Below are 27433 nucleotides of genomic sequence, written 5' to 3' on the forward strand. Positions count from 1 at the left end.
CTGAGCAGCCCTCCTCCTCCTCTTCCTCTTCCTCCCTGTCGGAGCGTTGAGACAAGGCGATATCAGTCCAGAAGTGGTGGGAAGCTGCAGGAGGAGCTGCTGATGTGAAGCGACAGACAGGCGGCAGAAGACAGCAGAGGACAACAGTAAAGCCACTCAAGAGATTAGCGTCCACATGTCCCGGCAGCAGGGACACTGTCCGGCTCTGTAAAGCTCTACAGTGCGTGTGTGTGGTGGGAGGATCATCACAGGCTGCTCATTCACTTCCTCAGCCCCTGCCTACACACACACTCACACACACTCGGCTGGTGGCTTGTCACAGTGGATGCTCAGCACTTCCTCCCCGGGCTGCAGACACAATGCCAGGCGATGGCTTCACCATTAAAAGTCGCATCAGGAATTTGTTGCGTTCTCCGTCAGCCAGGCACAAGAAGAACAGGAAGGAGAGTCTCAGCAGCAAGGTATTTATTTATCCACATACAGTCCCTTACCTTGTTTTGAAGTGCAACAGGTTCAGTGTCAGGCCATGCTTCCCTTTGCAGTGTAGTAGAAACCCATCAGAGATATTTTTGCAGCGACTACTGATCCAAACATTTAGAAAATACATGAACAACAGCAGACTGAGCAACTGAGCAACTGGAAAGTCTCTCTGAAGTGCACCTAAAGCGGAAAAGGCTCCACTCGCTAATAAGCAGTGTTAGGAGGGTTACTTTTATAATTCAAAAATGCAATGTAACTACTGTAATTGTTTAATCAAGGTAGAGTAACTTATTTCATTTGATAACTTTTTGATTACTTTTCCAACACATGTACACTCTAAAAGATAATCTACTAGTTCAACTTAAAAAAAAATGAAGGTATCAATTTGCATCTTTTTAAGTAGTTCCAACTCTGGCGTCATTAAGTTTTTTATAATCTGACAAATCCAATTAGTTTAGTTCAACCATTATGATTTGCTTTGACCTCAAACACTTAATTAAGTTTAACCAACTTAACATTTATCCAAAAGTCGTGTTGATACTTAGTGGTCAAATTATTTTATTCAAGAAATTCTACCTTGTTTAAAAATGTCAACTGACTAAAACATGTTAATGAAACAACATGATTTTTTAATCGCTGTCCACTAACCCTATAAATCATTTTCTTAGACTGTATTAAACCTCATAAAGCTAAAACGCCCTTAAACATACATTTAAAGCAGGCAGTGTAAACACAACAGTACTCATCTCTGATTACTGTCAAACTTTTATTAAAAGTTCTTCACTATAATGTAGAATATAGAATGTTATAATCTACATATAAGACTTTTACCAAAAAAGATTTTAACCTCTTTGTAATCACGAACATTTTGATCAGCAGCTGTGATGTAATTACATATTTTTTCCTCAGTATCTGATTAAATTTGTTTTGTAATTTAATTACTGTTACATGTAACTAGTTACTTTCCAGCACTGCTAATAAGACACCTCTTTATAAAGGTATACAAGTTGCAACTAATGGCTTTATTAATGTTAGTAAATAATTTACTAAATCTTCATAGATTAGCCATTAGTGATGACGTGAAAAATTCCTTTGAGCGATTGGAGTGTTGGGACCAGAAATCTGTTATTTAGGGTTCATTAACAGATAACTAACATTTATAACTCCATTATTACCAAATGAAAATGTAAACACCAGCGAAATGTATTTTCCAAAGGACAGGACGGATGTGACGTTTTGACGACTAACAAAGGAAAATTTAAACAGGGGCTGGTGGTAGTTAGCAGCTAACTCAAAGAAGAACAGCAGCCGAAAATGTCTGCAAAGTGAGGAGACAATGAGGGCCTAAACCTAAAACTTATTCTTCTGAATGGTTTTATAACTTATAAAACAAATCTGGGCGCAGATAGCTCAGCTGGTGAAGCGTGTGTCCTGTGTATTTTAGTTCTTCTTTATTTCTTTATTTATTTAAGAGGAGCCATGCACAACACAGCTGTTGTGAGTTAGTGAGGCAGCTAGTTTGCATTTGTAGTCCTCGGGTAAGGAAATATTCAAAGACTACACTGTACAACACAAAGAATAAACAGTTTACACATTTTCAAACACTGCATCACATATAAAATGTCAGCTGAGTCCTTAGCGGTCTGGGTTTCGATCCAGACAGCGACCATTTGCTACATGTCTTCCCCTCTCTTCATCGCCCATCTCTGTTTATCTATCCTCTTTTATAAATGCAAAAACAAACAGACAAACAAACAAAAATTGATTTACTAGCCATTAATAAAGACATTGTGATACTCAGGAAATAATAAACTCAACAATATATGAGTGCGACTAATGAAGCTCACAAAGTTTGATTGTGCTGTTTATTATTTGCTGTTGTCATCAGACATGTGTGTCAGTAGGACGCCACAGACTCAGGTCCATTCATGTCACTGCAGACTAATGAATGACAGCTGCGTTATAATTCCTAAGACAGACAGACAGCATGAGTTGCCAAACACTCTGTCACGTATTGTGTTTGATAATTAGGTTAAACCTGATCTTTGACTTCTCACATCCCATGTACAGACACTGTGTTCCTGTCTCAGCTGCTGTCTCTCTCCCCCACCGTCACGCTTCAACTGTCCTGTCAGTTAAAGCCAAAAAAAAGGTCTTTAAAAAAAATGACTGTACTTTATCCTGACTTTATTTATTGACTTTAACCTTTAATATTAAGACGTTTTAGTGAGTAAGTGCACTTATGCCCTTGTTGGCCCCAAACAGTTCAGTGTGTTCAGTGTTAAGTTTTTGATCAATACCTGTCAAAATGTCACTAACGCCCCTCTAGTCCTCACACCTCGAAATAGCAACTCCATTATTTATAATATATTTTGGTTTCAAGCTCCTCTGGAGGAAATGACCCATTGTGACGTGTGAATCTTGTCAGCACAAGACACAGCAGTTTACTTTTGTGTCTTAAATGAAAGTCAGTGTTTCGGAGACAAAACCGCAGTGCTCCTTTAACTAAGGGACTGTTTGTTATTAATGAAGGAGGGAGGGGTGGTGCTAAAAGGTGGAGGCTTTTCCGAAGTCGTCAGAATCCGGCGCTTGGGCAGTGACTTGCAGCGTCAGAAACCAATGACAAAAGGCGTCTTTTAACATCGGCATGATATGTGGCCGGTTGCCTTTATAGTTTAACAGCACCTGGCATTGTCAGGGAAACGCGGCGGGACAAGGACAAAAGTTCAGGCGGCGAAAGTCCTGGGCGGGTGGGAGCTGTGGTGGATGGGTCTAACAAACACCGGTGTTCGCGTCCCGTAAGATTCTTAAGCCAAACCCTGTTCTTTTTCCCGAAACCTAACCGCATGTTTTTGTTGTTGAAGGAAAAAAAAAATCCGTGGTGTTGTACCAACGTAGTCCGCTCTGTATGTAAAGGTTAAATTTCTTGTAAAAACGGAAGTGTATCTCGAAAGAAGACAATGCATGTGACAGGCGGAACATGACTTGGTGTCCCAGAACGACAACAACCAACAACCATTGTACCTTGCACGTCGTATGTGGACGTGGAAAGTCCATGACCAAACGTCCAAACCGCTGATTTTTTAAGAAACTATGCACAGGTTTGGAAGGCAAAATTAGAACACTTATTGTAAGAATAGAAATTACTTTTGGATTTTCAAATTTCCGACGGTCTTTGGATACATCATGAGTGACGAACGCTACTATCAGAAATAAAAACTTAACCAAATCTGAGCTTAGAATAGTGATATTTCATCAAAGTTATTTCATGTCTCATTTAAAATTTGTCCAAAAATAAATTGTTTGCACCAACTAACCACTGTAGGAAAAGCTATTTTTTTCCCCCAACACCAGGATTTCGTCTCCAACTTTTAATTTTCAGTCTAATTACTTATTTTTGGTGGAGGCAGAGTCATGCATTTTCTGCAAGTCACTCAGGGAGGCTCAAGGAAGAATATTTGTCGCTTCAGGGAGGTTAAAAAAAACAACTACCAACCCAGCCACACCCTTCCTTTGATAGGTAAAGAACAGTTCCTAATTTGAGCAACAGTTGACATTAGCTGACACTTAAAAGTCGCCCTCACATGGTGCAACCAACCCGATCTATTTCTGTCCTTGATTCATTGAAGCGATCGCTGCTTAGTTACATCACTGCTGCTTGAGTTCAGCGTTTATCCCTCTGTAAACCAACTCTATTTTCACTTCTGTCTGTGACTAAATCCTCAAAAAAAAAACCCTTCTTTGTGTCTCTCCAGGTGACTTTGGAGAAGGTGTTAGGAATCACTGCTTCAGGAAACAGCGGGCTGGCCTGTGACCCCCGATCTGGTCTAGTCGCCTATCCTGCAGGGTAAGAAGAGAAGGAGAGACGATTTCTGCCTCCTTATCTCAACATCTGACCTTTGACTTATCAACACTCCACACTTCCTTATCATATCTACCTCACGCAGATGTTTAGTGTGCAAATTTCCGTGTGTGTGTGTGTTATCTCTGCGCTATCTCAGAGGAACTGAGGAGGAAATCTCTGTGGGCTTTCTCATTGGAGAAACTCCAAAGCTTCTTTTTATCCTGTCCTCAGGGAGGCTTCCTTTGACTCCCTCACAGATGTAAAGAGCATTGTGTGGTATTATTAATTCTGTGCAAACAGTGACACTGGCTGTGTCAACTTGCTGGGTGCAGAGAAAGAGAAATGTAAACTGCAGGTTGGAGGGTTTAGATCTACAGTGGCGATGCTTGGGGCCTTGGAGCTGCTGCACCACCGCAGCACACTGGGTGCTGCTAGGCTGAAACAGAAACACTGAGCCTCTTTTGTGTTGTTCTCAAATCTTCTGACAAAGCTGTATTAATACTAAGAAGGTCAATGGCTGTTTACAGTGTTGTGGAGTGTGTGTTTGTGATCGTGTGTCTGAGAGAAAACAACGTCCTTGTGTGTGTGCAGGCATTTCTGTGCACATATGTGGGCGTGTGTGTGTGTGTGTGTGTGTGTGTGTGTGTTTGGTTCTTCTGGCTGTCATTTTAGCGAGCTTTATTCTTCCCAAATTGTGCACAGTCTGGCGATCCACCTGCTGTCTTAGTTTAAATCTGCACAAGCTGTGTGCTACCAGGGATGCAGTTTCCTGGCACGCAGCTAAAGACCTGGCAGCTCGCTAACAGGTGCTTCCAAACAGGTTGTGAAGAGGAAGTTTTATTAGCAGGAGGAAACGATATGGTTATGGCTGTATTATCTGAATATGGAGAAGACAGATTACATAAAAAGTTAAAAAAAAAAAAAAGAAGTGTGAATCATAAACACTACATGAAGCAAGATGGGACATTTACTTTTAAGTATTCAAATCACCAGGGCTGCGTTTAATTCTGGAGACTCTAAGGTCCAGTGTGCAGAACAGCATAGGAGAAACACCGATTTTTAACATGAAACTGTTTTATTCAGTATTTTTACCAGTGTAAATCACAAAGTCCATCTGTTTTGGAGAGTGAGAGACCTCTATAGATAATTCGGCTTCCTGTAAAAACCTCCTGAATGTCTGGATCTTAAGTTATCAGAGAAAAAAAGTCAGCACATCAGTGTTTAATCACCTGGTCCATTTGTTTTAGGGAGGAGGATAGGTAATTCAGCTCCTGGTTAAAACCTCCTGAACAATGAACACTGAAGGAATTCTAACCAGGAGAAGTTTGAGCTGGTTGCAATCTGCAGTCCTCACAGCCAGATGCTACTAAATCCCCTTAATCTTACACACTGTACCTCGAACACCCTGTTGTGTTATCCAGGTGCACTGTCTTTGAATACACCGGGGTTTAATTACATTCATTTCAAAGGGGCTTTATTGGCATGAGATGCGTAAGTTTACACTGCCAAAGCATGTGTGAAAATGTACCGCAAAGCTTGTTTCACAACATTTGGAAAAAACATGTTCAACCTGGAAACGTGGTAAAACGGTGCACACTTTTTTTTTTTAAATTCAACTACCCCAGTACAAACACTGATACAAAGACAGGTTTATGCTACGAGCAGTGTTTATTTTCTCCTTTCTATGTGGTTTTATGTCATGTGTCAATCTTAAAATATTGTTTTGACATTTGGGGAAATACACATAGAAGATTGACACGTCTCTTGTGTCTGTGTCGTAAATTTAAAGCTAGCGCCAGAAGCTAGTTAGCTTAGTTTAGAAGAAAATCTGATGCACACCGCTAACGTTAGCTAACGTTAGCTAACATTAGCTCGTCTTTGTTCAAATGTAAGTTTAACAAATTTCACCTACCAACGCCTTTAAATCTCACAAATTCTAGCGCTATGTTTTGTTGGTTTCATTGTGTAGTGTTAGACGATTTTTGTCACTTAAAGAAATAGCCAGACTAGCTGTTTCCAGTTTCCAGTCTTTATGCTAGCTAAGCTCACCAGTGTTTCAGTTTCAGGAGTGACCGTGTTAACTGATGTCTTTCAGCCAGATGCGTTCCTGGTAACTCGTAGCAAATACGTCAGGAGTGTATCTATGTTCCCCGCTTACACAAAAAAGGTTCTATGTTTCCCGGGTTCTATATTGCCCACTCAACCAAGCAGGAAACATAGAACCCTGGAAACATAGGGATGACCCCAATATGTCAACGGTTGGTAGATACATGGTACATAACGTTAGGTTTTAAAGATATATGAGTATGTATTTAAAATGTATTAAAGTAAGGCTTTGACAATGACAGCGACATGTTATGTCCGTGAGGAGCAACTATTTATTTATTTTATTTTATATTTATATTTATTTTATTCGAAGGTAACGATTAAACAACAATTCTTATTTCAGGTGATTATACACTACTGACATAGTTGTAAATATTTAATTCCGTTTATGCCGATATATCAGCCTAAATCCTACACAGCGGAGCTTTTTAATAAGGTAACTCATTAAACAGAAACACCAGACAACACTGACTGTAAGTTCATATTTCACAGTCATGGCAGTGATCTTCTCATCCATGCTAACCATGATGCTAACTCTCTTCAGGCAAGTGCAGGCAGTCTGTCTCTCAAAATGTCAAACTATTCATTTGAAATCTAAAATAGTTTAACATTTAATTTTCACTGATGCCCCTGACATTAGGTTCGGGGTTCCTGCTGTCATGGAAAACCTGGAAAAATCATGAAGAAGATTTTTATTTGTCATTATATGAGCAAGCATACAACGAAAATGCAAAATCCCTGTGATGCACAATATGCATAAATAAATAAATGAATACATTATAAATGAGTCCCTAAGTACATTTCACAATCACATTTTCCAGGCCTGGAAAAGTCATGGAATTATAAAAATTAATTAAATGTTTTGGAAAAGTTTTGGAATTTTGTTGTGTGTGATGCAACTGTTGCAGCATCTTTCATCTTTCATAAATAACCTTCCAAATAATGTAATTTAATGGCCAATTTATTTTCTCAAGCTTTTGACTTGATGTATCTCTAATATGCATCAGTGCGTGAAAACATCTATCTATCTATCTATCTATCTATCTATCTATCTATCTATCTATCTATCTATAGCCTACACTATTATTACAGTTTAGAGATGCTGCTAATTGGTGCACAACCTTTTATGACGCACATTTGTAAAAGTGTTTGTTGATTTGATTAACCTCAGAGCATCAGGAAGTGTTTTTCAGATTTAAAATCTATCTTTCAAAGAATGCTCAGAGGAGCAGATGCATGAATGAGTACTGTGTTACTGTATTTCTTTGTGTAATCTTTTGGAAAAAAATGGGTCATGGATTGAAGTTTGATTATGGATCAACTAAGATTAGCTCACGTAGGCCTACTTCTGTAAGTATTAGTTGCTATTTGAGTAATTCTGTATGGATTCCTGTGTTGCATCAGAGCTTTAATGGTGTATAATCAGTCAGCCTTCGTACTTTGAGCTATGCTACAGGTATGCACCGTGAAAAAAGAGTTGAGTAATTTGTTGACCTGAAAATGTTTTTTCCACTCAGCCATGGACAAGTGTTTGCATTTCTTGGAAGTACCTTGACTAAATAAATTATAAAACACTTGAAAGTTGGCAATGGAAATTTTCCATTTAAATTTCACCTCAGGAAACACCAAACGTGTGTGTCTAGATCTGTTCCAAGTCACACGCATCATTGCTTATATCATGAAGTGAAAAAACACAACTCATGTGGTTAATTCTGATTATATTTTTCCTGGTGTAGGTGTGTGGTAGTTTTGCTGAACCCCAAAAAGAACAGACAGCACCACATTATCAACACGTCAAGGTGAGTTGAACATAAATACAATCTGCCGTTAAATGGAACAACATTGAAGTGTCAAAACTATCAAAGCATGAGTCACACTGAGCTGCCTTTTTCTGTTGCTCTCACTTATCACAGAAAGACCATCACAGCTCTGTCCTTCTCCCCTGATGGCAAATACTTGGTCACAGGAGAGGTGAGTCGTACTGTCAATCTGCCTTTCTGTTATTTTTCTCAAGAATTCAACCTCTCTCTCAGGCTGCAGATGTCCTCAGTTAACAGAGTGAGCGTGTTTCATTGAGAATACCCCAGCAGGACGTTGGCCTGCAGTCATTTGTTAATGCTCCCTCATGTTCAGCTGTCATATATCAGTCGAGCATCTGCACCTGTGGTGTAGTTACACTGTTTTCCTCAACACACCATCTTAATCCGCCCCAGCCAATCAAAGCCGATTAAAGACCTCTGTGTGTAAGTGGATGAGCGCTCAGTAGTTGCCATGACGCAACAGACCAAAGTTTAAAAGACCAAATGCAATGAGGATACGCTGTTCTGCTGCCATGTAATGCTAAATTTTGTAGCCTGATTATGCATGGCATGGGGAATTCATGATAGCTACTTTAAAACACAGCTGATTTTTATATTAAAGTACTAAATATCAGGTCAGTCTTTCAAGCCTAATATTAATATTATAGTCAGTACCCAGAGCTGAGAGCATCACTGCTGTCAGAATATTTCCTAAAAGCCTTGAAAGAGGAGAGGATATTCCTGAGTGACTTGATAAGAAACGTCTCTCACACACTCATTCACCAAACAGGAGCTAATTTACATCAAGGACAGACGGGCAGCAGACATGCATATCTTTTGTATTTGTCTTTCTCTCTGTCTCCTTTGTATGCAGCTCAGTCTTCAGCTGAATGTCATCCATTTTCAGCGTCCTTCAGGCCGCCTCTCCTCTCACCTGTTAACTCTGACCTTTGAAAGGTCGTTGTGTATTAAAACAAGAGGCCACGCAAATAGCCTGCCGACCTTTCGATCCCTGCAGAGAGAGTAATGTGAACAGGTCGAGGGACAAGTAACTGTATACAGTGAGCAGAGGACGGGGAGGATAATCTCTGAGAGAGCTGGGTAGACTGGGCTGACAGGTGACTCTGTGGTTCCTGTACCAGTGGATTTAAAGGGACAGTTCATGTTTTTCCTCTTTCCTCCGTTTATGCCGTAAAGGAATTTCTTGTGCAGTGTTGAGCATGATATGCAGTATTACATCATGCAACCTGATTGTAGTGCTTTATAAGTAAGCTTTATTGTTTGGCTATTATCAGGTATGTTGCTGCCTTATATATGACAAAGATGGCACGGTTTGAAAACAAATCAAATGCTTGTTTTACATTGTGAAATGCAGAACACAGAAGGGCAATGAGGCCCATGAACTGACATGCTTTGGTTGGATGTGGTTGCTATGATACTGAACATCCGCTGAAATAAAAATGTCAGCACAAAGTAGAGTACCTACTTGCTCTGGCCCTTGCTCCAGGTGAAGGGAAAGCTGGAGCAAATAGGGAGAGAGGACGGACCCGTCGGTCTGTGTGGGTTCAATATTAATTTCACCTCTGATGGTCGTGTCATTGTTCAGCGATGTGACGGTTAGTCTTTGTGGTTCTGGTCCAGCCCTCCTCAGGAGAGACAGAAGAATGAAGTGAAGTGTGAGTTGCAGAGTGCTGGAGAACTCGGCCGTAGAGATGTCTGCCTTCTCTATTATTTAATGGAACTAGATGGCACTCGGCTTGTGGTGCTCAAAGTCCCAAAAAATACATTTGAAAAACTCAACAGCAATGTCTCTTCCCAGAAATCATGACCTGGTTACTCAAGATAATCCACAGACCTTGTTGTGAGTGGTTTCATGTAGGACCTATTTTCTTTCCACTGTATCACCACACAGAAGGAAACGTGTGTCTACGTATCAAACATCCTCCTCCACTGAGCTATTTCCTCTCTCTGTTTCAACTACTCACTCCCCATCTCCACCCCTCTCTTTCCCTTTCCCCAGAGCGGTCACCTGCCAGCGGTTAGACTGTGGGACGTGGCAGAACGAAGACAGGTGGCGGAGCTCCAGAAGCACAACTATGGCGTCTCTTGTGTGGCTTTCTCCCCCAACAGCAAATACATTGTCAGTGTGGGAAACCAGCATGACATGATGGTCAACGTCTGGGCGTGGAAGGTATGCCTCGTAGCCCACAGTCAGCTCTTCTTGCCAAGACTGTTGTTGCTGTGCCGTTGAAACACTCAGTTGTGTTTGTCATATTGGTTCAAGCTAGAAGGACTTTAGCTTCTACCTTTCACCTACACACTCCTGGATATGTTAAAGGAATAGTGTGGGAAATTTGCTCTCAGCAGCAGGTTAGCTTAGCTTAGCATAAAGACTGGAAATAGGGGGACTCAGCTAGCCTGACTCTGTCCAGACTTTAAGTATGCTTTCTGTTTTTACCATACACTGTCGTATCGTTCTCTTGCAGAAAGACGTCGTTGTGGCTGCCAACAAGGTGTCCAGTAAGGTGACAGGTGTGTCTTTCTCTGAGGACAGCTCCTACTTTGTAACTGTGGGAAACAGACATGTCAAGTTCTGGTATCTGGACCACTGCAAGGCCAGCAAGGTAATATATATAATGCTCAGCCCAGCCAGGAGATAATGTTGGAATTATAAGTTTCTGCAAACCATAGATGCGTTACTTTGGATGTTTCTAGCGCTGCCCCCTGAAAGATGAGACCCCTCAGTCGACTGAGATTGCTTGAGTCGAGTAGCCTGTTGTTGTTTTTTTGTCAGTCAGAGTGCAGTGTACCTCTGGAGGTGTTTCGGTCCCCAGAAATTGCTGCTCCCAGAGTGAGCGCTCTTCACTCAGACTCGGAAATAACATTATTTTCTGTCTCCGGCTTAGAAATGGTAAATTTATAGCTCACAACAATTTAATATGATACAGTGTCTGGCTTTTGTTTGATATCTAGGGTCGGCCAATAATGTTGTCCGAACTCTCGTTAGCACAGTTAGCTCGTTAACTATATTACCTGACCATGCTCAAACTCTCAAACCTTCTCTTTGCTTTAGTTCTGCTTGGAGTCCTTTTCTAACTTTAAAATAATCTTCTCCTTTCTTCCAAACTTTTTTGCATAGTATGAAAAGTCTTCATTGCCTTGAAAACTGTCCAGGCTATAAACACTCTCATAGATCAGTGGGAGTTTGGTTTTGTTACAGCTCCCATGTAATTGTTATTTCATTGTTCCAGAGTGTCCTCACAGCGGTGAACTTCACAGAGTTTTCTTCACAACTTCACAACTGTTTATTGTGTGATAAAAAAAAACTCGAACAAAGATCAAATTTAGTACTAGTCACACGTTCATTGTGAAATCCATGGCTTCTCATTTGACCTTTCTTTGTTATTTTTCACACCAAGAAATTCTACTTGAAAAAAGGAAAATCTTACAGCTACATATACTTCCAAATGCGTGGATAGGGATTTAATGTCGACACATACAGAGTGTAAATGTAACCAGTGTTCTTCAGTCTGAGCCTCAGCTAACCTTCACTCCTCTGTGGTATGTAGGCCAGCACTCCTGTCCCTCTGCTGGGCCGCTCAGGGCTGCTGGGGGAGCTGAGGAACAACTTCTTCTGTGATGTGGCCTGTGGACGGGGCTCTACGTCTGACTCCATCTTCTGCATCACCTCCTCTGGCCTGCTGTGCGAGTTTAACAGCAAGAGGGTGCTGGACAAGTGGGTGGACCTGCAGGTGAGAGGCTTACAGGAAGTGTCAAACAGTGAAAAGATGCGTCGGGCAGTTAACTACCATTACTTGTGATGATATAAATTACTTTACCCCAGATCAAAGAGATGTAGGGGATATTGACTGGGCTGTGTTATTCCACCTAATGAAGTTATATCTCAGCTAGCCTGGCTCTGTCTGAACAAGAACAAGAAGAAAATAACAAGAACAAAACTTAAAAGCAGCAGATGTCTTTTGTTTAGACAAAGTTAATGACATTTCCACCATAAACTGATACAGAAAAGGAAAAACAAGATGCATGAAAATTCCCCAGAAAGCAGGACATTAAGTGATGCCCAAAATGTCCTAAGGACAGACCCAAACTCAGAGTTTCATGAATCTTCTTGAGTCCAGACTGAGTGGAGTCCTATGGGGAACAGCTGTGAAGTCCACGGCCAGTGGCTGCTTGCTCCGCTTCTTGCTCCAATGCTGTTCAGCGGCTAGCAAAACATCCTGGCGCAGACTAGCTGTTCTCTGCTTTCAAAGTCTAACAGTCCACCGCTAACATTTCGTCACGTTTCGTCTCGTCAACGAAAATGAAACATAGATTTCGTCTTAGTTCTTACCATCGAGATCTATTTTCAGCTCGTCATCATCTCATTTTCATCATGGAAAAAAAGGTTGCTGATGAAAAATTTCCGTCGTAGTTTTTGTCAGCAGTAACCATTTGGGACATGTCCTCTAAAAGTGCTTTATTTTGCCACTGACAGGCTCACATTATTATTTTAAGTGTCTGACAACTTATGGAAAGGATCTCCACAGAGATAAACTTTTTTGTATAACAGTAAGGTCCCGTTAATACGACAACGATTTCAACTGAAAACGGTAAACTTTAGTTGTGTTCTGGCCGATCGTTTACACGACAGCGGTGTTTTGGGTGCCTGAAAACGCAACGTTTTGAAAACAGGTTCCACAGTGCAGTTTTTTGGAAATGGCAGCGTCTTCGTTGTCATGTAAACGTGCAATATGCAGTTCCTCTGAAAACGGAGACTTTTCGCACATGCACATTACGGTTCCAGTCACGAGGCATGCCGACCGTCACAACAACAATGCTGAGCTCTGTTTGTGCTGCTCACCCTGTTGATTTGAAGTCGTCGTCCATCCAGACAAAGTTATTTGTGCGTGCTTTCCCCATTGTGTCTTCTTAGTTTTGGTTTGTATTCACTGCGTTGTAGAGGAAGGCGCTTCAGCGCAGGTGCATGGCAGAGTCCTGCACGGGTCCAGTTTTCAAGATCCGCCCCGACCCGACCCAGCAACGTACAAACCCGCACCCGAACCGCAAACCCGTGCATCAGGCCAATTAGTACCGCAACCCGGTCCGACCTGTTGAAACACGACCCGCAGCCCGACCCGTAACCTGGATTTAAAGTAATCATTTTGGGTCATATTGGCTGAATATTCTTCTCCCATACGAGTGTAAAAGCACTCGTTTGTTACGTTTAATGCTTTTAAACTTTTAATCTATGTAAAGGAACTTTACTTTACTTTACTTAAGAAACATTATAAAGTGATAGTTGTACGTTTTATCCACGTATTTCTCAAATACCTAAATAATTATTTACTGTTTTGGAAGCGGCGCTTGTTAGACGGTGGCAGCCATGTTGATTCTCTCGTCCAATCACAAATTGTGTTATTAGATGGTGAAACGCGTGTAAACAACTGAAGCAATGACCGTTGCGAAATAGTGGAGGCGATCCTCAGCGAGTAAATAATGGCCAAGATAGTTATCTGTAGTTTACCGAACTAATGACTGATGTGTTTATCTAAAACCCGCGATCCGACCCGCATGTTATTTTTTCCACCCAGATCCGAACCCGGGAAAAAAATGCTTTTTTAAAAACCACCCGCAAATCAGCTGTTTTTGCGGGTACCCGTCGGGTACTCGTCCCAGTGCAGGGCTCTGGTGCATGGCGTCATGACGTGGTGTTGCTTTGCAAATTTACACTGCCACCCACTGGCCTGGCGTGCATACTACAGCGTTTCCACTAGATTTTGCGGCTCCGTGTGAACGGGGATTGTTTCAATAACGTCGTCATATAAACGCAGAAGTTTTGTAAAACGCAAAGGACAGACTTTTCCGTTTTTAGAGAAACCGTTGTCATCTAAACAGGGCCTAAGTTCCTCTTGGTTTAACTGGAAACAGACGGAAATTGCTGTCACCAAACCCACCAGACTCCATTTAAATAAGCAGCAATTCTCTCACCATAAAATACACTTCACAGGGGAGTCGACAGTAACGAAATAAAACTCACAAAAACTGTCTTAGTTCATCTTTACACGTTTCCAACGATCACTAGCTCTGGTTTGGTCTGAATAAACCGTTAATTCACCCAGTTAGATGCGAAGATATGCTGGCTCTATACAGACTAAAACTGCAGTGTTTTTTAAAGGAGGTTGGTGATGCTGGTGTTTTTTTGGGGAGCGGGGGTGCTGTCTCTGTTTAAACAAAAAGGATCTGACTCTTTATCTCTGTAAGGATCCTTTCCATAATGTTGTCAGACACGTAGCATTGCAATCTGAGCCTGTCAATGACAAAAACAAGCACTCCAAAGGGATGTAAACTGATGGTGTAAACATTCCTTGTTGTTACATTACAGTCTGTTTCACAGTTGCCGGGAGCAGTGGTGTCGCTCAATACTGGACCAGTTTCAAAAATTGCTGTTCCCATTAGTCACTAACACAAAACATTAGAAAATAGAGTTCAGGTTGAAAACTATCAAAACTTACTGGTGTTAAATTTGCAGTATATATATATACGTATACCTTCCTGAGTGTGGCACAACCACCAGTCCTCATTGGTTAGCGTCCAGCTGTGGTGTTTAATCAAGAGGTGAAGATGAAGGTGTGTGAGTCCTGCCTTCTGTCAGAGGATCAAAGAGGGATTAGCAGCAGGGACGAGAACAAGTACAGGATGTGTTTGGAAGTATTCCAATAAGGACGCGTTGATGTCCCACTGCAACCTTCTGTAACCTTTATTATTACTGACACGCACGGCTGTTCACCTGGACTTAATTATGAAACTGCAGTTGATTTTTCTTTGTATTGGTGATCGTTAGAGGCCTCTGTTAATTCACCTTTATGTTAACTATATTACTGTGGACACATTTGGTCCAATAAGGTCACGTGTTAATAACAGAGCTGTTGTTTTGTGTCCTGCCTTACAGACGGGCATGGCCCAGTCCCTGTCTCTGTCTGAGGATATGATCTTCTGCGGCTGTGCTGATGGAACGGTGCGAGCCTTCAGCCCCGCCGACCTTCACTTTGCCTGCACGTTGCCGCGGCCGCACCCCCTTGGCTGTGACGTCTCGGCCATCACCGAGGCCAGGTGAGGAAGAGCTCAGGAGTAACACAGCCTCTCCTTGGCTGGGATCCACTGCAGGATCAAATGCCCTCAATTTATAGTGCCTCTTGTCTCAAGTGGCTCCTTCTCACAGTCTAAATAACTCCTAAATGTTTCTCGCTGGAGTCAAAATCAATAGCGGGTTTTGTGGTACTTTAAGTAGTGCAATATTTTAAGCTCAGTGTAAGTTACCCAAACTGTACTTTATACTGAATGTTTCACGTCCAGACGGATATAATGGTAATAAAAAGTAATCTGCACAGGGCTTTAAAGAACTGCTCCTGTGATTTCTTTATGATTCAGTTTGCAAACTGTCTGCTGTTTTCTGTTGTGTGTTTATGAGCAAAATTACTGATTAAATTATTCAGTGGCTTGGAAACAGGGTCCACTGACAAACCTTTGTCCATCTGTGGCTGTTATCCCATGATCTTTAAAAATGTATCCCAATCTCTTTCCCATCAGCCACCTGTTCTCCACCAAGCCGGATGCCCGTTACCCAGACGTCATCGCCGTGACCTATGACCCCATCAGCCAGTGGCTCAGCTGTGTTTATAACGACCACAGTGTGTACGTGTGGGATGTGAGAGACGTCAGCAGGGTGGGGAAGGTGCACTCTGCCCTCTTCCATGCTGCCTGTGTCGGGGACCTGGAGGTAAACAAGCGAATGATGCACACCTCTTTAACCACGGTGACACATGCAGTGTGTGTCAAACAAGCGCCCGATTAAGTGTGTTAAAGAGCCCAAAATCAAAAACACTTATTTTCCCTCTTACCTGTAGCGCTATTTATCAATCTAGATTGTTTTGGTGTGAGTTGCTGAGCGTTAAAGATGTCTGCCTTTTCTACTATTTAATGGAACTTGATGGCACTCAGCTTGTGGTGCTCAAAGTCCCAAAAAATACATCTGAAAAACTTCACATCAATGTCTCTATCCAGAAATCATGACCCAGCTACTCAAGATAATCCACAGACCTTGCTGTGAGCAGTTTTATGTAGGAACTATTTCCTTCTGTCAAACCACAGCCTCGTACACGTGACAGCATAAGATGTAAACATTAACGGCGTCCTCCTCGGCTGAGCTGTAACATTAGCTAGCTCAGTAATGCTAGGTGAGCTAGCAGTGGATGCATGTTTTCTTCTGCATGGTGATACAGTTGGTGGGTGTAGTTCAGTGACAAGAAAATAGTTCCTGAAATGAAACTGGTCACAACAAGGTCTGTGGATTATCTTGAGTAGCTGGGTCATGATTTCTGGAAAGAGACGTTGCTTTTGAGTTTATCAGATGTATTTTGAAGGCAGACATCTCTACAGCTGATATCTCCAGCATTTGGCAACTCACACCAAAGCAGCAGAGATAGAATATGTCTTTTCGATTTTGAAGCAAACTGTCCCTGTAATAATTACAAAATGGGTGAGTGTTTGGCATTGATAAGGCCACCCCAGTGCTAAAATTGGGCTGCTTTGGGACACAAAAAAGTCTATTGCTGTATTTTGTTAATGGTTATTACATTAAGTAAGTCATAATATTAATATTAGTGTCAGTTTTTAACTTGCTAATAATAGGCAGTGAAAGCTGTTAATTCCCCTTTTTATGCGCTAGTATCTGTCTTCAAACCAATTCCTCTTTTGAAAACAGAAGGGAAATGGAGAGCATAACATGACAACCAAAAATTTGAAGGAGTTAGAGTAGAAGTGAAAATGATTTATTTGAACTCGGCAAACATAGCAAAGGGTTCTCAAAATGCGGGGGAGGACGGGACATAGTGGTCATGCCTAACAAAATCAGTATAACAAAACTGGCCTGACTAATCCCTACGTACCTCTGAAAACACCAACAAAAGACGTAGCTTGCTTCTCTAAAAAAGGAACGTCACCAAAACAAATGCAGAGGTGGCACCAACTAATAATCCTGGTGTTGCCAGATAAAAGTTTTCCATGTGAGTGAGAAGTGTAAAGGGTACCCAACTCACCTACTGTGCTCAAACTCCCACCATATGCCTTTATCTAACACACTCAACGAGTTTGCTGAACACAGTCCAACAGCAGCTCTGGCAGAGCTTTGCAGATTTTGATCAGTGATTCTGACTACAGCTGTGAGTTGTGGACACAAAGGCTTGTCTCAGCTGACCTTATTCATTCACAGTGAGCATGTTCACAACCAATAACATGGGTTTTGAGATGGAAAAGTACCAAAGCTAATGATTAAATGTTAAATGCTGAGTGTAAATATGGTGGCATAGCAGTGGAATTCTTACATCATTTATATTCCCTGAACTCTCACCCAACTACACACCTTCTCTCTTGTCCTTCCTCAGATGTTCCCAGATGTTCCCGGGGAATTTGGTGCTGGTTTGTCATCAGGTGCATTCCTGAGCTGCTCAGCAGATAACACCATCAGACTGTGGCACGTGGGCGACTGGACACAAACTCATGTTCATTCTCAGAACATCCTCAGCAGTGTGAGTTTGCCATCATTGTCTGGTGTAGAGATTTTCATGGGTCAACCCAGGACCAAAACTGGGACCTGTATAGGTTTTGGTCCATGTTTTACTTTGGTCAGTTGAGTCTGGGTCAGGTCTTGTTCTATTACCATGGGTCCCAGGTCTATTTGTCATTATGTGTAATGCCAGAGTGGATCCGAGAAGACTTGTGATCAGCGCTGATTATGAGAGAAACGCGTAAGTGCTGTATCTTGTGTGATGATTAGGCTGACTTAGCATCAGCAGCAGCAGCAGCAAGTTGGAGGCAGAGCAGACAAAAGATGGATAGTGATCTGGGGAAACAAAGGTGTTGCAGCAGCTCACATCACAACAACAAAATAATCTGATTCATTATTAAAGGCACTTTTTATACTCATTTTCAGGTTCACACTTCCATTAAAGTTTTCTGCTAGAACATGTTTACATGCTTTAAAGGGATAGTGCACCCAAAAATGAAAATTCAGCCATTATCTACTCACCCATATGCCGAGGGAGGCTCAGGTGAAGTTTTAGAGTCCTCACATCACTTGCAGAGATCCAAGGGGAGAGGAGGTAGCAACACAACTCCACCTAATGGAGGCTGACGGCACCCCAGATTCAAACGTCCAAAAACACATAATTGAAACCACAAAATATCTCCATACTGCTCGTCTGTAGTGATCCAAGTGTCCTGAAGCCCCGACATAAAAAGATAATGGCTGAATTTTCATTGTTGGGTGCACTATCCCTTTAATGATCGAAAACACTTTATTTTCCTCATATTGTCTGAGCTGAAACACCTGTACTCACCCTCTGTCTGAAATGCTCTGTTGTAGCGTCTGTCTCTATAAGCCTCCATCCCAAAAAAGCCTAGTCTGCTCTGACTGGTCTGAGTTTCTGGGTAGTCATATTTTGTTGTCTCTGCACCGTCACTGCATTCAAAAAGTTACTGTAACCGAGTATAGTGGTTAAAAAATCACCAATAAGTCCTTTTAAACACAACCAGACACGTTCCAGCAGGAATATGATCCAAAACTGTGGAGAAATGAACAACATCTGCAACCAAGATTACATGTTCTCCCGATATTAGCATGTAGCAACACGTAGCAGTGCACTTACAGCTGGGGAATCGCTGGAACAGAGAATAGTGGCATTTCTTACTTTGAACAATCACCAATAAAAGCTTCTAAAAGAAACCGGACATGTTCAGCAGGAATATGATCCAAATTCAGGAAGAAATTAGTGACACTGGCAACCAAGACTACATATTTCCCTGACCTGTGAAGACCTCAAGTGTTTATGTCTTCATGTCATACCAAAGAAAAAAATAACATTTCAGGAGCAGACATTCCTACTGTGATGGGTCATTCATGTATCCGTCATTGCTTTGCAGGATCTCCTGAATATAATCTACGTAGACCGAAACACCAGTGCCTTGCTGGATCCGGAGTGTTTGACAAATATAAATGTGGACAAACCAGGAGATGGACAGACAGCAGAAAGCCGGACCGGCATCAGGACCATCTGTGTCAGTCCAGACGGCAAACACCTGGCATCTGGAGATCGCAACGGGATGCTAAGGTCGGACAAGAAGGCTTAAACTGAGACTGATGACTGACTGAGGTGACCTCCATCCTAAAACAAAAATTTGAATTTATACTCTGCAGGGTTCACGACCTCAGCAGCATGGAGGAGATTCTGAAAGTGGAGGCCCACGATGCGGAGATCCTCTGTCTCGAATACAGTAAACCAGAAACAGGTCGGTGTGTGTGTGTGTGTGTGTGTGTGTGATTAGAATGATGGCATGCTTGTGGAATATCTGTGCGTTGGCTGTGTATACGATTATGTGATTAAGTTGTCTTATTACTGTCAGGTCTGAAGCTGCTGGCCACAGCTAGCAGGGACCGTCTGATCCACGTCTTGGATGCTGAGGACGACTACAGTCTGGTGCAGACACTCGACGAGCACTCTTCATCCATAACAGCCGTCCGCTTTGCTGGTGAGCCACTTGAGACACTGTCAACATCTGACAGCTAATCTTTGCTTAATCCTCGCTTTCATCTCCATTCAGTCCCACTCTTTTATTTTGCTCGCAGCGCTGCTTGTTTATATAATAGATGACAACTATACATGTGTTAGGTGGAGCTTTGTTTGTTAGAAGCAAAGCCTTGTCTGCTGTGTACTTTTTTTATTTTTTACACTTTGTTTTCTCTCTCTGTGGATTTGCATACTTGCATCAGTGTCTGCCTTTGATTTTGAATTGGGATTAATTTAGTCATGATTTTGTTTTTAAATCTTCTGTCTCCTTAGAGTGTAGAAAATTACTTTTAGTGGCCGACTGATGAAGAGTAGCATTTCTTTTCATTGCCTACAGGCCTCAATGTCTCATTGTTTCTTTTAAAGTTACAAAAAGTCCTCATTCAGTTTGTGTCTTTGTTCTTCAGCCAATGACAACAAGGTGAGGATGATCAGCTGTGGGGCAGACAAGAGCATCTACTTCCGCACTGCACACAAGGTAAGACACGTCTGAGCGAGATACATCCCATCAGCTCCCACCATCAAGCATGTATCTTTCCAGAGGTGAATACTGATGTAGAATACCCAATAAAACCTTCTACAGTTTAAACAGGGATGGCGGATGTAAGCATGTGCACGCATTTTGGCAGCAGAAATGTGGTGGAGGTCAGTGGCTGTGTAAGAACATTCACCACCGAAGATTGTGAATGCTACCTAAACAAATGAACCTTCACAAATGGTGACGACCTCCACGGCGGAGTTCGGCCCCGATACGCACGCACACACACACAGAGCAACCTCTCTCGCTCTCCCGCTGCCATTTTCCGCACGCTGTTTTTGAAATCTTCTGCGATCACCTGCCCCTCGAATTATTCCTAGTTCACCTACTTGACTGGCTCGTGGAGTGAATAGAGGAGAGGAGGGGTGATATTGTGCACGTGTGGCTTCCGTAGAAGTCAAAATAACATCTCCAGGCGTAAAAATCGTTTACACTCAATATCATTAATTTTGAAATCGTTTGACCTCAAAATCGTAATCGTGATCACCAGACAATTAATTACAAAGTCTTCACCATCGTACACCTTAAAGCCGCTACAAGGAACTTTTAACTGGATATGCAAAAGTCTCTCGTTTCTGCTGATGTCTGTGCGTGACCTACAACAGCAAATGAGACCATCGGTGTGAAGATAAGCTATTTCTATATAGTGTATATCCATACCTTTAGGAAACTGTGTCTGGGTCCGCCCCAGGTCGCTTCCAGGACGAAATGATTTACGGCACTCAGATGGCACACGTCATCTTACCTAGCTGCTTACATTTATAGTGACTCTTATAAATAGTCGCTATTCCTCCTCCTCGACCCGACGTCTGCGGGGAGTTAAAATAGCAGCAATCATCGGGTAAAAGTTCTGTGAAAGCACTGGACTCACCAACAGTCAGCCACGTCTCAGTCACACAGAGAAAATCCAATCCTCGGGAAGTCAGGAAATCCTTCAGGATAACATTTTGTTCGCTAGCGATCTAGCATTTACCAGCCCAATCCTGGCAGGAGCCGGCGGGTCCACGGCGTTAGCTGTCCGGGGAGCCACACACAGAGGCCGCAGGTTGCACAGATTCACCCCGCGGGATCCCCGATAGGAGCGGGGGCAAAGTTTTCCCGTCTTGTTGTTTCATTCATCCCCAAAACAAACACATGCGCGACCCAGGTAAGCGTCTTTACGACAATACGCGCTAGAGCTCATGGGAAATGTAGGCTTCATTCCAGCAAAACACTACCGCTTTTGTCCACAGGGTCGCCAAAATCAACTCAAAATCAAAGTTCCTTGTAGGGGCTTTAACTTCAACTGCTGTGCTTGTTGTTAAGTAATAATTGATTTAGCGTTTTTGTTAAGGAGATGAAGGAGAACATTTCCACGTCTGTACTCTAAATATGTAGCTGTAGCCAGTAGCTGGTTAGCTTAGCTTAGCATAAAGGCCGGGAACAACAAGCCTGGCTCTGTCCGAAAGTAACTCACTAATTAAGATATTAAATCTTGTTAGTTTATTCTGTTCAAACCCCAATGTGTAAAAACGACATGCCAGACGATCTGTTCCCCTCTATTTCAAGCCTTTGTGCTAAGCTAAGCTAAGCTAAGCTAAGCCAAGCTAAGCTAACCACCCACTGCCTCTAGCTAAACATTTACCACACAGACATAGTGGTGTTTTCATCTGACTTTTAGCAAGTAAGCACATTTCCTAAAATGTCACAGTTCTTTTTTGACAACAGTTCTTTTCTGACAAATTTATTGTCATTGCTTTTTCTCTCATAATCACATATTCCCAGTATATTATTTAGGTAATACATCATTTGAGGCTAGTTCGTCCTGCAGCTATATTAAAATCACTGTAAATGTCTGGTTTCAGCTGACTTACTGCTTAATTTTGGTACATGGGAACATTTACAAAATATTCTCATAATTATTTCTGGCCATAAAAGACACACTGAGGAGCTAATCCTGGTTCAGCCATCTTGTATGCTTCATTTTTTTGATTAAATTCAATGATTAATTCCTCACATTACGGACTGACTGTGCAACACAACAGTACCGCAAACGGAGCATTGGACTGCAGGTCGTATGCCTAAATGGGACAAAGGAAACATCCGGCTGCATACTTTCTCCAGATTTGCTTCTGGGTCACTGTGACAATTTCTGTTTGGTCAGAGTTGCATAAGTTAACAACGTTCTTAATAAACTTAAGACACAATTCAGGCCACTGCAGTGACTCATTACGTTTTGTAGAGCACAATAAACAATGGCTTGTTAGTGTTCAGTAGAACGTCCCCACGGCGTCCGCAGATGTATGGAGTGCTCATTTTAGAAACTTGTTGTGACAGCTCTGTGCTCCCTGGAGAACGAGCATATTGTGCACTGTCTGTTATCATATATGCTCTGTGTTTTCAGCATTTCTAGACAAACCATAATAGTCTTTTAAGACCATGATTAGATGCACAAACACTGATTTTCTTTGGCCTGAACTTGTTAAATGATACAACTTATTTTAACTCACACTGGGTCTTTGCCAAGTGCGTTCCATCAGCCAAACTTTAACTGAGGCAAATAATCCATGTTCTGCCTTTCATACATTTTAAGCAGCTATGTGTATGTGTACCCACTTTTAAGATGCATGTATTTATTTTGATTTAAACTAAAAGGCACAGGCCAAGTTGGCTCCTTCCTTTCAGTGCAGCTTCTAAAAAGCTTTCTCCGTTACAACATGAGCTGCAAGGTGGCTCGCTTGGAATATGTATAGCATGTATATTGTGCCTAACTTCTGTAGACCCACAGGGGAAACATGCAGAATGTAAAGATCAGAGTTCCTTGAAGTGGAATAACTCAATTTATGCTTCTTGTCAGCTCAACTTACAGCACCACTAGGTCAGTGATGCAGACATGACACACACGGTAACTTTGATATTTTTCAACTCGGACCCTATTTTACTGTATTTTTGTGACTAATGGAAAGAACAATTTTTGAAATTGGTCGAGTATTGAGCGAGAGGGCTGCAGCCAGCAGCCGAAAAACAAATTTACCTTCACTAAAAGTGCTTGTTTTTTGCCTCTGACCGGCTCAGATTGTTCTTCGAAGTGTCTGACAACTTTATAGAAAGGATCCCTACAGAGATAGACTTCTTTGTTATTGCGTAATATCATTTTTGGTTTAACCAGAAACGGCGCCAAAATCGCAAACATGCTAAAATCAGTGTTTATTTAAATGTAGTCTGGTGGGTTTGACTATGGACATTTAGGGGCTGTTTTTGGTGAAACAAAAAGGATCGTAATCTATAACAAAAGGGTCTATCTCTGTAGGAATCCTTTCCATAATGTTGTCAGACACATAGAATAAAAATTTGAGCCTGTCAGAACAACAGCGAACAGGCCAAGAGTGATTACATTGCCGCTTGTTTCGCGTCTGCTCAGTGCTGGAACAATTTCAAAAGCTGTTGTGTCCATTAGTCACTGAGACACATATAAACAGGAAGCTGTAAGCTGTCGTGTTTAACTTTTGGGTTTGTATCTCGTGTACTTTTTTAGTGTCCAGCTTTCCCAGAGTTTCAGTTAACACCGTTGACCTGACTGTGTTTCTCTTTGTTTCCCAGACTGACAGAGGAACAGAATTCAGGCGTTCACACCACATGGTGAGGAAGACCACGCTGTACGACATGGGCGTAGACCCCACCTGCAAGTACGCTGCTGTCGGCTGTCAGGACCGCTGCATCAGGTGAGTGTGTGGGTACGTGTGTGTGTGTGTGTGTTTATGAAAGTTCATGAGGTCAGCAACAGGAAACAAAAATGTTTTTCCTTTTGACTGCAGGATTTTTAACATCAGCAGTGGCAAACAGAAGAAACTCTACAAGGGATCACTGAGTGAGGATGGCAGTCTGCTCAGGGTAACATGTCTCTCCTCACAGACTCCAAATGTTCCCTCCTTGTACATACAGTGTATTGACTCATTGTCCTCTGTCCTGGCAGGTTCAGCTTGATCCGTCCGGTCAATACGTGGCCACCAGCTGCTCCGATAAAAACATCTGCATCTTTGACTTCTACACTGGGGAGTGTGTCGCCACTATGGATGGACACTCTGGTAACAGAACACACACCTGCACACACATATATTTTATGCTGTCAGCCTGAGCTGTGTGTAAATTACAGGTCTGTAGCAGAGAGGGAGGGATCACCACCTGCATGTGCCAGACACTGTAATGAAACTAGCTTTGCCATATTTTCTGTTTTGCAGAGATTGTCACGGGGATGAAGTTCACCAACGACTGCAGGCATTTGGTTTCTGTGTCGGGGGACAGGTGAGAAACCGTCCTGTTTTTGGCTGCCTTTGATTCACTCCAGTAATGTAGATTTTACTGGAGACAATCCAACATTTAGAATGTTATAATTTAGTTGTATTTCTAAAAAGATAACAAGCATTAGGTCTATATTTAAATTAAGAGCTCTAATAACAACGAAGCATCCGAACATGAATAAACCTACTGTTGAAAACCCAGACCGGAGCATCAAATGAAAATCATCTTCAGCCACTGCTGCCAGAGGAAATGAGTGGGGAAATGTGTTTGCAGACAGTTTCCTCAATAGTGGAGCTGAAATGAAATGTTGAATTTTTAATGCCCGAATGCTTTTATCTCCCAGCTGTATCTTTGTGTGGCGACTGGCTCCAGAACTGACAATCAGCATGAGAGAGAGGCTCTGCCAGCTCCGACAAAACCCAAACACACCACCCAGCAAGACCTCCAGCCTCAGGTGACGACACACACCACCGTCTGGGAACTTTACAATCATTCTATAAACCTAGTGCTGATGATGCTCATCATGTTGTCTCTGACGGTGTTACTACAGGCGAGAGGTGTACAGTGCCCCCACTCTGGGTGGGCTGTCCTCTGACAGTGACCGTGAGCAGGAGGAGGACGACGGAGCAGAGAATGACGACCCCAATGACCCAGAGGACATCGCAACTAATAGTTCATCTGACAGCAGCCATGGAGAGGAGGACACAGGTACTGTGATGTTGAACTGAGCTGGTGGTTAAGGCAGATTTATAGCTGTACATAGGCCTACACTGTCAGTTTAACGTAGAAGAATAAACCTCACTTAAGGAGCCAGATGTATAAACATTACATACCTACGAAAACCGTGCATACACCCTTATCCACACATATTTATAAAGGAAGAATGTGCAGTTAGAGTGTGCACACCTCATGTATTCTTCAGACCAGGCGTATATAATGAGGAGGAGACTGAATATAAGTTAAGAGCCAGGTAAAATATAGATCAAAGGGGCATTTACAAAGCCAATTTAAATAATTTACAAATGATGAATTTCATTATTAGTTATATTTACATTTGAGCCATGATCATTTTATTTTATCCTAAAGCACTTTGTAAAGTCAGTTTCAACATGAGCGCCGTGAATGAATCATCGATCGTCCTTCTGACATTTAATAACAACGATGATTGAGATTTTACCCCGATGACGGTTTGCAGAAACGTGTGACGAATTAGTGGTATGGGCTCTATAAATATCCACAGCCGTGTGTGATGACAGATGTTCTGGCACCGCTGGAGAAGCTCGCCGTTGCAACACAGTCGGTGAAACTGCTTCTCTTTCTGTGCCATATTTCTCATTGACAGGTCTAATAAGTGGTGCAGTGGGCACAAGTATCAATATGCAAGCGTGTGTTTAAAGGCATTTCTGCATCCATTGATGGTGAGCTGTGGATGTGTAAATGAGGCTCGTGCAGGTGCGCCCTGCTCCACAGTGACGGAGATTTATAAAAGAGAATCAGGCGTAGCTGCAGATTTATAAATCTGATGAAAAGAATGTGCGTGCACAGTTCTGCCTTTGTGCATACAGACAGTTTTAGTTGTGAATCTACAGAGAATTTTATGCATCTGACCCCTGGTGTTTATCAAGGGAATTAAGGATTCCATATAATAGTAGCAGACCACATGTTGCCCATTCAGGTGTAACCACTTGTGTTAGAGAATACCTCCCATCTGTAGTAATCCTGACCTTTATCCTCTCTGTGGAGGGCAGCATTGACAAGAACAATCCAGACATCAAACGAGTATTATGTCATTATTTTGAAACTTCTGATAATTGTGCTCTTTGATTCAACAGGTGGCTCAGATGAAGGACAGGACTGGGAGCTGACGAAGGTTGGTGGTTATATTCAGTGTGAAAACACTGTTATCAGTTAAAACAAAATAATTAACATTGGATTTATTTATTTAAAGTCATATAAAATCCAATTAATCAAAGATACAAATCGCCCCCCCAGAGAGCACCATCCCCACTGTGCTATTAGTAATCAAACAGAATCAACTGCAGAAACATTTTCAAGTCATAGCACTATTAAATTTAATGTGACGAAGGTCATTGATAAGAAAAAATAAAATAATAAATAATTCAAATTAAAAGAAATACTCTAGACAATAAAAAGAAAATAGAAAACTAAATGACTAGTCAGAGAAAAATACCAAAAAATAAATAGCTAATAGCTAATTAAATTAATACAAGCTACAAATAAATGAGTGAAATACATATGATGTCAGTATTACAAGACTGCAGTGTCAGTGGTGTCCATTTTTTTCTATATAGGTCAAAAATGGTCGTAGTGTAAAATTTCTGAGCATACTCTTTTGTAGATTAGCAAATTTTCTTTAACCCTTTGAAATCTGAGCAAATTAGCTTGATTTATTTCAAAAACACAGGAAGAAGGCAATAAACAACGAAAGAAGAAGAAGAAAAAATGACCTAAACAAATTTGCAAGATATTACTAAAACGAGAAAATTAAAAATAAGAGAATTAGTAAACAAAACCAAACAAACAAGGAAATGACCTGGTAAAAATTACAATAATTCTGTACCACAATTTTAAATATGTAATAATAATAATTATTACGAATATGATTTTTTCCCCAATTTTTAAAAATAATTTTCTAAATCTATTAATTTTTTGCCATTTGCTCATTTCCTTTTGTCCCCATGATTTTGAAAGAAACCACACCAATTTGCTCAGGTGTTAATTTTAGTGAAAGGCATCTGAAAGCAGT

At 41.6% G+C, this 27433-nt stretch overlaps 1 protein-coding gene across 2 annotated transcripts in view; it reads left to right on the top strand.

The window, feature by feature from the left end:
* Positions 1-71: 71 nt before the first annotated feature.
* Positions 72-27433, top strand: part of LOC125897266 (mitogen-activated protein kinase-binding protein 1-like) — a 43481-nt gene continuing 16119 nt past the window's right edge. For both annotated transcript variants that reach the window (XM_049590464.1, XM_049590465.1), the window contains exons 1-21: positions 72-461; positions 4236-4327; positions 8167-8229; positions 8344-8401; positions 10250-10420; positions 10716-10853; positions 11799-11981; positions 15179-15339; positions 15817-16006; positions 17670-17813; positions 19207-19394; positions 19481-19572; positions 19687-19812; positions 20258-20328; positions 23968-24089; positions 24183-24258; positions 24341-24452; positions 24606-24669; positions 25010-25120; positions 25217-25374; positions 26499-26536. In XM_049590464.1, coding sequence (XP_049446421.1) covers positions 360-461; positions 4236-4327; positions 8167-8229; positions 8344-8401; positions 10250-10420; positions 10716-10853; positions 11799-11981; positions 15179-15339; positions 15817-16006; positions 17670-17813; positions 19207-19394; positions 19481-19572; positions 19687-19812; positions 20258-20328; positions 23968-24089; positions 24183-24258; positions 24341-24452; positions 24606-24669; positions 25010-25120; positions 25217-25374; positions 26499-26536 — 2460 coding nt within the window. In that variant the 5' untranslated portion in view covers positions 72-359. The remainder of the gene's footprint in view (positions 462-4235; positions 4328-8166; positions 8230-8343; positions 8402-10249; positions 10421-10715; positions 10854-11798; positions 11982-15178; positions 15340-15816; positions 16007-17669; positions 17814-19206; positions 19395-19480; positions 19573-19686; positions 19813-20257; positions 20329-23967; positions 24090-24182; positions 24259-24340; positions 24453-24605; positions 24670-25009; positions 25121-25216; positions 25375-26498; positions 26537-27433) is intronic.

The sequence above is a fragment of the Epinephelus fuscoguttatus genome, linkage group LG11 (assembly GCF_011397635.1).
Source record: "Epinephelus fuscoguttatus linkage group LG11, E.fuscoguttatus.final_Chr_v1".
Classification (NCBI taxonomy): domain Eukaryota; kingdom Metazoa; phylum Chordata; class Actinopteri; order Perciformes; family Serranidae; genus Epinephelus; species Epinephelus fuscoguttatus.